Genomic DNA, 11,854 nt, shown 5'->3' with positions numbered 1-11,854 from the left:
GCTGATTTGTAGCGCCTTATTGAAAGCAATCTGGTTGTCCCAGTGCTTGGTGGCCCGAAGCACCTGGGGGCAGCCCACCCAGGGAAGACCCAGGGTGAGAGCTGGGCGTCCCCTTTGAATGGGAGGAGGCTGATCTTGAGAAAGACGGGGAAAGGCTGGTCTCGGCTGCAGACACCGTCCCTGGCAGGTCGGTCCAGAGCTCAAAGCCAGAGGCCAAGACCTGGGACTCAGACCCTGCCTGCGCAGCCCCTGGAGGCTCACACCAGGGTCTCCATGGCCGGCCCGGGACCATGGCCCTCAGCAGTGGCAGGACCTGCTGCTGGCCCTCCCGGCCTGGCCAGTTCTGACCCCCAGGCTCTTTCTGGCCCTCAGACTGTCCCTCTGCCAGAAACTCGCTTCCCCTGCCCCTCATACTCGCCAAGTTTCAGGTTGAAACACCCCTCCTCCAAGAGGAGCTCCCTGGCTGCTCTGTCCAGCAGAGACCTCGCCCATCCCCGCTCAGGTGTATCTCCTGCACGCCCCCTCCCCTGCCCACCTGCTCACTGCCCTAGGATAGCACCAGACACCCGCTGGACGGCCAGGTGAACGGGAGTGGCTCCTGCCTGGGGACCGTGGCTTTCCTGTCTTCCTGGGCAGAGGGAACATTCCTGAAGCTCACAGAGGTTACATCACTTGCCAAGGTCATGCAGCCAGCAAACAGCAAGGCCAGGACAAGTCCAAGGTCGTCTAGCGCCAGCCATGCTCCCAACCCCGGCTTCCGGAGGTCTTAGCCTCCTCCTAATAGCAAAGCAGCCCCTAACATCACCACCTCTCAGGGCCAGAAGCTCAGAAGCCCGGGGACCATGGGCCATGTAGGCCCTGCTGCTTTCCAGAAGTTTCCCTGGGCTGCTCCCCACAGCGCCCCGCCTGGACGTGCACGCAGCCAAGTAAGGGGCCCGCAGAGGGAGCCACCTTTCCCAAATGGGGAGCAGGGAAGAGCCCTGAGGACCGGCTGGACCCTGGCCTGGCTGAGCGGGGACCATACGCAGGTTGCTTCACCCCCGAGTCCCCACCTCCTCACCTATAAAACGGACAGAGATTAAGACACACCTGCGGGGTCACCACGAGAGATGGATGGAATCAGGTATCTCAGGTGCTCGCGGGGCGGCGTGGATGAAGCTGCGATAGATGCAGAATCAATACCAGCCACGTCCTCCTTGGAAGGACCTGAGACACCAAATGCTTTTGGAAGAAAACTGCCCTTGGCTCCCGGGGCCCCAGGCTACACGTTGTGCAGCCGCACGTGTCCCACAAACGCTCCCACGGGAGAACCCACGGGAGTCCTCTTGGGAGGCAGCTCCCCGCCACATGGAGGTTCCAGCCCCGGCCCGCCCCCCAGCCCCCCCCCCAGCGAAGCTAAGCCAGGAGGCGGAGCAGCCCACCTGACCCCACCTGTAAAGTGGCGAGGGTCCCAGGGTCACGTCTAAACCAGGCTCTTTGGTCAGTGGTGCAGGGCTGGACTTCCCTGAGCCTCCTCTTAGACTTGGGTTACAGGGTCCAGCCACAGCGACTTAACAAACAGACTCAGGCAGACTGGGTGAAAACAAGGTCCACGCCTAAGGCCCATAGTGCACTCAATCCCTTCCCAAACCATGTGGTGCGACACAGCTGGGGAGGGGCAGGAGTGCCGGAGAGTCCACAACACCCATCACAGGTGGTTTCTAGGAAGGCCAGTTGAAAGGTTAAATGAGCTACACACACCTAACGTGGTGTTATAATTCGTGCTCACCACCACCACCACCACCACCACCACCATCACCACCATCATCATCATCACCATTATCATCATCATCACCAGCATCATCACCATCATCACTAACATCATCATCACCATCATCACCATTATCATCATCATCACCAGCATCATCACCATCATCACTAACATCATCATCACCATCATCACCATTATCATCACCACCATCATCATCATCATCACCACCATCATCATCATCACCATCATCATCACCATCATCACCATTATCATCATCACCAGCATCATCACCATCATCACCATCATCATCATCATCACCAGCATCATCACCATCATCACCATCATCATCACCATCATCACCATTATCATCACCACCATCATCATCATCATCACCACCATCATCATCATCACCACCATCATCATCATCACCATCATCACCATTATCATCATCATCACCAGCATCATCACCATCATCATCATCATCACCATCATCATCACCATCATCATCATCATCACCATCATCATCACCATCATCACCATCATCACCATCATCACCACCTTCATCATCACCATCACCACCATCATCATCCCCATCATCACTAACATCATCATCACCATCACCACCACCACCATCATCACCACCATTATATCATCATCATTGTCACCATCACCATCATCACGATCATCATCACCATCACCATCACCATCATCATCAACATCACCATCATCACTGCTGTTGCCTAAAAGGAATCCCATAACCAAGACAGGGACCCAGAACTGCAGGCAAACATCAGGACTGAGCCATCCCAGGCTAGACCCAGCCCCTTCCTTTACACATTCAGAACTAACCAACACTGACCACCTCCAATGGTACCACCCTGGTTCAAGACACCATCATCTCACCTGGGTTAGCAAAACAACCTCTCAACTGGTTTTTCTACTTCTCCTTGGTCCCCTACACCTTCTACTCTGAACACAGGGTTAGACTGACCCTACACAAATGGAAGTCCTGACAGGCTAGCTATACGCTCAAGCCTTCCAGAGGCTCCCATCTCAGAGTAGAAGCTGGAGCCCTCACAGTGACCCAGAAGGCCCTATGTGTTTAGCTTCATTGTGTCTGTGTCCGCATTGCCTATTCCTGGCCTCTTTCCTGGCTCTGCTCTAGCCTCACTGACCTCTTTGCTGATTCTTGAACATTCCAGGCATGCTCCTGACCACAGGGCCTTTGCACCTGCACCCCTGCTGCATGAATGCTCTTTCCCCAATTGCCTGCCTGGTCTCCTTCCTCTTTCCCTCGGGTTTTTCCTCAAACCTCCTTCCGAACAAGGCCTCCCAGGCCACCCCATTCCCCACTCCTCCCTAGAACCTCCTCCACCTCACGCACCGTGTCCTCCAGCCGTTTACTTGTCGGCTCTTCATCTCTCCCCCAAGAATGGAGCTCCACGGTGGGGAGGGTGGCTCTGTTCACAGCACACCTCTGGCCCCTGGAGCAGGATGTGCCGTGAAGAAGACACCACACCTGTGAGATGCACAGCTAAGCGCGGCCTCCGCCACAGGGCACGTCTCCAGCTGCCACCTATGACGCACAGTCCAGAGACACCTCTGGACATAGGAGAGCCGCCCTGGGCAAGGGTCCCTCCTCCTCACACTGGGGCTGAGGACAACCGTACCTCACAGGTCCACTGGGTGCCACGGGATGGGGCGAACGGCTGCTCACAGGGTCAAAGGCCACGCAGACGGGAGTAGCGGACCTTCCGCAGCAGGAAGCGGCCCACGTGCCTCTGAGAGACGAGGACCCCCTCTGAGCACACGAGGGCCTCGCAGGCCACGTCCACCTGCCCCCAAGAGCAGCGTCCCCAGAGCTGTGTCTCCTCTGAGGGAAGAGCAGCACGCCTCTCCGCACCTGCTCCCAGCACCGGCCCCGACGGCCAGGCTCAGCCTCGCCGCATCCCAGGACTCGTGTCCACAGTCGAGGGGCAAGAAACCTAGCAAGTTACAGGGTGGGAGGAGCCCAGGGAGCCAAAGGGTTAAAGGGATCCGTGTCCAACGGCCTGAAAACTAGGATGGAGCAACTGACAGAAACGGTGTGTCCTCCCCACAGCTGTTCCCGGAATCAAAGCGCATCTTTGTTTGCCCGACTCTTAGCAACTGTTGCATTTCCTGAAGGACACGCGTGAACCAGCTGTCATCTCACAAGATGCAATGTGGGGTGGGCTGGATCCTCAGAGAAACGAGAAAACACTGACTGTCGGGGGGCGGGGGGGTCCTGGCTGTTCCCACCCATGTCCGCAAGCGCCACGAAGGGGACCCACCTCAGTAGACGGGAATGCGGACCCCCAGGCAGGACCCATTTCAGAAGCAGAGCCGCAGAGAGCAGCCCGCACACGACCTAGCAAGAAAGCCGCCCCCAGTGAGCCTACGGGATGCGAGGTGACCGTGAGGACAGGAAACCATAACAAAAAGGAGCACCGTGCACTGAAACGTTCGCAGGTGGAACTGGCTGATGGCTGAACTTTGTCTCCAGTGGTCCAGGGCGGGGGCGGGGGTGGGAAGGAGGGAGAGACCAGACCGGCCATGACCGACGTCCTGAAGCCGGGGCTCGTCACACTGTTCTCGCCGCTGTCGCAGCCAAGGACGTACCCACCCCCCACACCCCGGCAGCCAGACGCTAAACAATGGTCATTTTTAACCTAACAGAGAATCACCGAAATGCTTTTCATGACACCAGACAAAAGAAGTTCCTTGGTAGTAAGAAACACACACCGCACACACACATACCACACACCACATACACACACACCACATACACACACACACCCCACACACACTCCACACACCACATACACACACACAACCACACCCCACACACACCATGAACACACCCCACACACACCACATACACACACACACCACACACACACCACATACAAACACACACACACTCCACACACACCCCACACACACACACCCCACGCACCACATACACACACACAACCACACCACACACACCACACACCACATACACACACACACCACATATACACACAACCACACCACACACACCACACACCACATATACACACACACACCACACACACACCACACACCACATATACACACAACCACACCACACACACACATAACACAAACACACCAAACACACACACCATGAACACACCACACACACACCATGAACACACCACACACACACACCACACACACACCTCCCATGCACACACACACCACACACCACATACACACACACAACCACACCACACACACACCATGAACACACACACCCCCCACACACACATCACATACACACACACCACACACACCACATACCACGAACACACACACACACATACCATGAACACACCACATACAAACACACACACACACACACACACACACTCTCCAGCAGAAGGCAGGGTCACCTCCCTACCACACCTTCCAGAACGTGAAGCCGGCCCCTCCGACGTCCAAGAGGAACAGGGCGGGCTGTGGGGCCACTGTGAGACCACATCCGGGAAGACGCCCCAGAAACTGTCCACGCAGGGAAGACACCACGCACCTTTCTGGCTTCTTCTTGGACTTTTGTTTATGAAGCGGCAGCTGTCCACTGAGTTCGTGGCCCAACCCAGACTCAGCTCACTGGCCTCACTCTCTCGCTCCGCCAGCCACAGCCCGGCTTGTTTTCTGCGCCTACTCTCGCCCCGTTGTCCTTTGCCCATGTGCCCCCGCCACTCGAACGCCTGTCCCACCCCCTCCTGCCTGTCCTTGAAGACCTGGTTCAAAGGTCGCTGGTTCTGCGGAGCAAGCACCCCGACCCCGAGGGACACGAGACCCTTTCCTCCTCTGTGGACCCCCAGCATCCACCAGACGCCGGTGGGACCACCCACGTCCCAGGAAAGGATGACTCACTTTTTAAACATGGGTCCCCTTGGGGAGGACTCTCAACGGGAGGGGGGCTGTGTCCAGGGTCCCAAAGCGACGAGACAGCACGACACTTCAACCAGGGCCCCCGTTCCGCGGGACGAGGGGCGGCCGCGTCCCTCTCTCAGGGCTGCTGTAGGGCTGGGAGGGACCCGAGCTCTGGCAAAACAGAGCAAAGTCTGTGTGACTAGCGCTCTCAACCCACGGAGCTGTGAGCAGCGCGGGACTTTGCCTCCGGAAAACTGGTCGCTGCCCCCAGAACCTGCGTGACCTTGGGCCATTACCTGCCTTCTCTGAGCCTCAGTTTCCCCACCTGACACATGGGGGAGTACCTGCGTCTGCTGAGAGGCTGGATGGGCCCCAGCCAGCTGGTGAATTCCCCACACCCGGCTGGCAGGCAACTTCCTGCTGGTAGTGACCAGGGCTCAAGCGTGGAGCCAGGCCAGGGCCCCAGGCGTCCCTCCATCCTGGGGCTGGATCGACACCGTGAGGGGGTGGGGTCAGCTCACCAGCAAGGGCATCTCGAGGGTCCCTCCTTTCTAGAGAAATGGCCCCACTTCGCGCCCCTCTGGCCTCAGTTACCCATTGCCTGCGGGCACCTCCAATCACGTTACAGGGTGATTGTCAGGCGACATCAACAGTGAACCGGCTGGTGTGAGAAAACGTGTCTGCAGCGTCCTGGAGACCTCTCACCACCAAACTCTACAAGTTTTAAAACATTATGGCACCAAATAAGCGAGATCCTGGGCGAGGTTAACAGATTAGGGAGCTGGGTGATGCAATCACGGCAGGAGGCAGGTCAGCCCAGGGCGGCCCCGTCCCCGCCGAGGCTCACATCCCAGCTTCCCCCAGGCCCAGCTGGGTGGCCATGGCAGCTTGCTTGAGCTCCGTGTGCCTCCATGCTTCATCTGCCCAAAGCCGCCACAACGAGGCCAGCACCATTCTAACAAGATGCTGCAGACAAGGCCTGCGGTCCGGGCTCTGGCTCAGAGCTCGCCATGACGCAGGCTCCAGGGTCCCAGGTCTCAGCCTCGCACCGAACACGGCTCCGACCCCGCAGGGTCACACAGCCCACGACGTGCGAACCTGAAGGTCTCCTCTGCCCAGAGCGAACCTGGCTTTGTGCAAAACGAAAATCGAACTTTTTGCAAGTTCAACCCATTAAGCATCTCCTCGGATGAGGCCCTGCGTTTTCCAAAATGCTAATCTTGGTTTTTAGTACCGCCTGAAAGGACGGCAGCAAACCCCAAAGCTGGAGCCAGGCTGCAAGAGGGGCTGAAGTGTCTCGGAGAAACAGAGTCTGTCCCCTGCACTCACTGTGAATTCAGCAGACGGGTGTGTTTTTCCCATCACCCGGGGGCCCGGGCCGATTTGTGGAATAACAGACTGCAGAGACATGCGGGTGGGCGGAAGACACACAGCTGTGCAGCCAGAGGCCTGTCTTAACTAGAGCTGCAGGGAGCACAGCCCGCTGCCAGCAAGGCCGCCCCAGGGTGAGGTGCCCTCGCTGCCCCCCGCCCGCCCGTCTGGCGGCTCCGGTAATGAAGCCCCGGCCGAGGGCCCGAAACGCAGTGCCACTGCCTGGACCCTGCCCCCGACGCACACACGCAGGGCCTCCTAATCGTCACACTTCTGGCTTCCAGCGGCGCTCCATCTCCAGGCACCCGAGTGGGCGGGCAAGCCGGGGAGGGACCTGATGGAACCCAAGGGCCCCCACCTCCCTCCCCCGGGCCTGGGTGCACCCTCGGGGGACAGGCTGGGAGCCACAGCACACGCCAGGGCTCTGGAGCATCCTGTGGCTTCCTTCTGAGCCTGCTCGGGCCCCTGCGTCCCCAGGCAGGACAAAGCCTCTGCCACTGCTCACAAGAGCAGAAACCAAGTGGGGAGGCTGCACCTGCCAGCCCCCAACCTGGACCCTCCCCAGGACTACTCAACTCTTCAGCAGGGCTCTGAAGGGGCCAGCCCAGGGCACGAGGCCATCCCGCTCCAGCCCCAACTCGGACATGTGCTGCTTGGCCTGGAGCAAGGGGCAAGGGCCCTCCCCTCACTGTTCACTGAGACAAGGCGACAAGCCAGCCTCCCAGAGTCCTTCCTGCTGTGTCCTGAGGCCCAGAGGAGCCCACTCACCTACCTCAGGCCCAGGATGGAGCAGAGAATGACTGCGGAGTGGTCTCAGGGCCAAACCAGCCCCTTCCTCAGACTAAGCACTGAAGGGCAGAGGGGTCTGGCTATGGGCTCCATCTGGATGGCCAAGCCAACCTCAGAGGGGCAAAGCTGCATCCAGAGAGATGCCCACTAACTCAGCCCCACCCACAAGTCAAAGGGCCAGAAAGATGATGATGATGATGATGATGATGATGATGGTGATGACAATAGTGATGATGGTGATGGTGACGATAGTGATGATGGTGGTGATGATGGTGATGGTGGTGATGAAGATGGTGATGGAGATGGTGATGATGGTTATGAAGATGGTGATGGTGATGATTGTGATGGTGGTGATGACGGTGATGGTGATGATGATGGTGATGATGTTGGTGATGGTGATGATGGTGATGATTGTGATGGTGGTGATGACGGTGATGATGATGATTGTGATGGTGATGAAGATGGTGATGATGGTGATGACGATGGTGGTGATGGTGGTGACGGTGATGATGGTGAAGATGGTGATGATGGTGATGACGATGGTGGTGATGGTGATGATGGTGATGATGGTGATGGTGGTGATGACGGTGATGATGATGATTGTGATGATGGTGAAGATGGTGGTGATGGTGATGACGATGGTGGTGATGGTGGTGATGGTGATGAGGATTGTGATGACGATGGTGATGATGGTGATGACGGTGATGGTGATGATGATGGAGGTGATTATAATGATGGTAATGATACGCCCATGGACACTATCTCACTCTATCCTCACTGCAAGCCTCAAAGTAGGTTTTATTACCCTCATTTGACACTTGAGAAAACTGAAGCTCTGCCAGGTGCTGTGGTTTGGCCAAGAGACACCCTTTTTATTTAGGGGGTGGAAACTGAGGCTCCAAAGTATCCACACAGACCCAGAGAAAGCCTTCGAGAAATGCCGACTAGAAATGCCGCCCCATCCAGAAGGAAGCCCGGCAGTTCGGGGTAGGGGCTCTGTCCCTCAGCCACGTTGCATTACCTTCTCCTAAAGCAAAGGGCTGGAACACAGGCTTCGCCTTGTCTCCCCGCTGCTGTAGCTCCACGCAAGCTGAAAACACTGGCAAGAGCAAAAGCACCCAGCCAGAGACCGTGGGATTTTTTTTGTCCTAAACCTGAATTTAGCAGGAGGGGTTATAAAGCAGCACACGGTTTCTCCCACAAGGATTTACCCACATGAATATTCTAGTTACGCTACTCACGCAGGGAAGCAGAGAGGGCAGCAGGCAGCATCACGTCGAGGCTCGCCAGACGCCCTGCAAACTTGGAAAGAACTGGGCGGCACGCGCCAGACCGCAGCTGAGCAGAGACAAAGCTGCGAAGCCCAGCGTCCAGCAGACAGAAAAGCAAAGGCCCTGGATGCTGCACCGGGAGATGTCACGTGGAAGGTCAGGGGACAGCGTCTCCCTGCCCACGGCCTCTGGAACCCGCTTCCTGAACCGTCAGCCTGTCTCTTTAGAGGCCGTGGCCAGAAACGGGAGCCTGTGCGGGCTTCGATCTGGGAAGTGTGTTTTCCTCTGCGCAGAACAAAAGATCTGAAGCAGACACTCCCCGTGTGAAAGCTTTCTTTCCGATCCAGCCTTGAAAAGAGGGATTTTAATCCAACCATCTGCTTCCTCCTCCTCTCATCCGCCTGGCTCTCGGGTGCGGTAAAGCCTGAGGCAGAGGCAGCTGTGCGGCTCTGCAAACTTAGGGCCGAGGGCACAGGACCCCAGCATACGCTTCCTGGACACACACACCCGGAACGGCCCCGACAGGGAGTCCAGCTCAGCTGCCTCGGCCAGGCTGGCCCTAAGCTAAGACTTTCTGAACCCGCTGCTACCTGGGAGCTGGAAGGGGCCATGCAAGGGTGTGACCTGCTGAAAAGCATTGTGATTCTGAGCCCAAACCCTTCTGTTCTGGGCAGAAGAGTCCAGGCCACTGAACCGCTCAGCAGCTTCCAAGGCCATGAACCCAGCAAAGTGTCACCAGTAGTCAGAGAAACGACACCCTCTCTCCTCAAACGTGAAATAAGGCGATTGTACCCGGTGTGTCCGGGGCAGGGGAAGCCAACTCAGCAGAGGGAGATGGGGGAGGGCGACTGCGAGGTGTCCCACGTGTCCACCTTCCGTGGATCCACCAGGAGCCGGCAAGTGCCGGAGAGCAGAGGCAGCGGTGAGGCTGACCCCCCAGGGAGCGGGCACGGACGGGTGGGCCCGAGACGGAGGACCGGCCAGCCCCGCCCCTGCCCCACGCCACGGGCTTCTGCAGACAGGGCATCTCCACCTCAGCCTGGATCGCAGCCAACCCAGCCTCGCCCCCGCCTGGGAAGCACGCTGTGGGCGGGGAGGGACCACCCCCACTTGCAGGTCCTCTGGACGCCCCTGCGGCCTTCCTGGGACCAGCCAGCACAACGTAGCAAAAGCCTAAAAACCCACACTGGCACCTGTCCGGCGCCAGCCACCCTATCCCGCAAAAGCACCACTCCTCACTCTTCACGGAGACCCGCACCACGGGAAACTAGAAACGTCCACAGTGACTTTGGCGAGGGGAGCGGTGGACAAACCGACCCAGCCCTTGATGCAGCTGCACGCCCACAACCACCGCAGTGGTCACACGGGAGGCCCCGGGCCCGCGTCACAGAAGGTGCGTGTGTCCCGCCTGTTTCCACACGATACGCATGCAGAGAACGGCCTGGAGGGGCCGGTCCAGGCCGCGGCTGGTGGTCACTGTGGGCAGGAGGACGCAAAGAGGCCTTTTCCCTTCACTCTGTGTATCTGCATGTCATGTGCACATCTTGTATGGACTGTTCTCAAAATGTGCTCAGTTATTCTAATGAAGAATCACCGTTTGCCAAGAACAGAAAAAAAAAAATTTTTTTCAAACGTCATTTACCCTTTGATCCACATCGAGGAGTTTATCTTAAAGAAACAGACAAATACTCCCGACGAGCATACGAGTATGGGCATGTCATCAAAATGCTCTTTATCATAAAAAATGCAAACAGCCATGGCAGGAGAGGAGTCACATCACACAACCCCATAGAAACGGGGGACCACAGACCACGAAAGCCCTTACTGACAAAGAGAGACGCTCACCACCTCTCAAGTGTGACAAACTATGGAGAACGCCATTCCGTTTTGTGACAATACAGGGTTACGATATGTGCATAAATCAAATCCTGAAGAACTGCCCCTAAAACATTCCCAGTGATTATTTTTGCTTTGTGGCTTAAAATTTTCCAGTTTTCCCAATTATTTACATGCTCCCCATTCCCAAGCAAAGCATCCCAGCCCCTTCACTACCCCCAGGCCCCCTCCTTGGAATAACTTTCGCCCCCACCCCATATCCACCCCCGAGCCCCTTCCAGCCCGTGCTGAGGGTCACCCCGGCTCAGTCACCCTCCCTCAGGACCCCGTGCTCCGCGGACAGACGTGCATTTCACCCATAAGCCCATGAGGCAGTGAGTTTAGCTTGGGCACGGCAGGCCCTCTGCAAGCAGAAGAGATGTCTTGCTGTGACAAGGTTGGCCTGCAGGCACTTTGGATCACAGCCCAGATTGGAGGAGGCAGTCCAAGTGCACACAGCGCTAAATCTCTGGGGGCCACCCCTGCCCCATGAGCCCGTGCTTCCAAAACTGACCCGTGTCCCCTGGAGCAGGACATCCCACCAGCCCCGTTCCCGCTCCTACCTTCTCTCGTTGTCGTCCAGGTGAGCGAAGAGCACGTTCTTGGAGATGGCTTTGGCCAGTGCCGTCATGGTCTTGTAGTCCTTGGGGATGACCTGCGGGGAAGCCCGGCAGTCAGACCTGTGGGCATCCTGGACCAGGGCCTGGACCCAGCTAGCCCTTTGGGCCCCTCCTCGATCCCGAGAAAGCGGGCCGCTCAGCCTTCAAGGTGGTATTACCAGTGAGGGTAGACAGAAATCTTGAAATGCTAGCTGCATGTCACAATTTTTGAATATTTGAAAAATAAAGAAGAGACAAGGGGCCCAGAGTGACCC

The 11,854-nt window shown here is 57.3% G+C and overlaps 1 protein-coding gene across 10 annotated transcripts in view; it reads right to left on the bottom strand.

Moving 5' to 3' along the window:
• The window catches only part of PRKAR1B (protein kinase cAMP-dependent type I regulatory subunit beta), an 86,145-nt gene that overhangs the window by 57,637 nt on the left and 16,654 nt on the right, over positions 1–11,854 (bottom strand). For all 10 annotated transcript variants that reach the window (XR_009497768.1, XR_009497767.1, XR_009497766.1 and 7 more), the window contains one exon: positions 11,544–11,635. Coding sequence is in view for 5 of the 10 variants with exons in the window: in XM_059898756.1 (XP_059754739.1) it covers positions 11,544–11,635 (92 nt within the window). In the remaining 5 variants the exon portion in view is untranslated. The remainder of the gene's footprint in view (positions 1–11,543; positions 11,636–11,854) is intronic.

The sequence above is a fragment of the Balaenoptera ricei genome, chromosome 15, assembly GCF_028023285.1.
Source record: "Balaenoptera ricei isolate mBalRic1 chromosome 15, mBalRic1.hap2, whole genome shotgun sequence".
Classification (NCBI taxonomy): Eukaryota; Metazoa; Chordata; class Mammalia; order Artiodactyla; family Balaenopteridae; genus Balaenoptera; species Balaenoptera ricei.
This window is presented reverse-complemented; position numbering and strand designations above follow the sequence as displayed.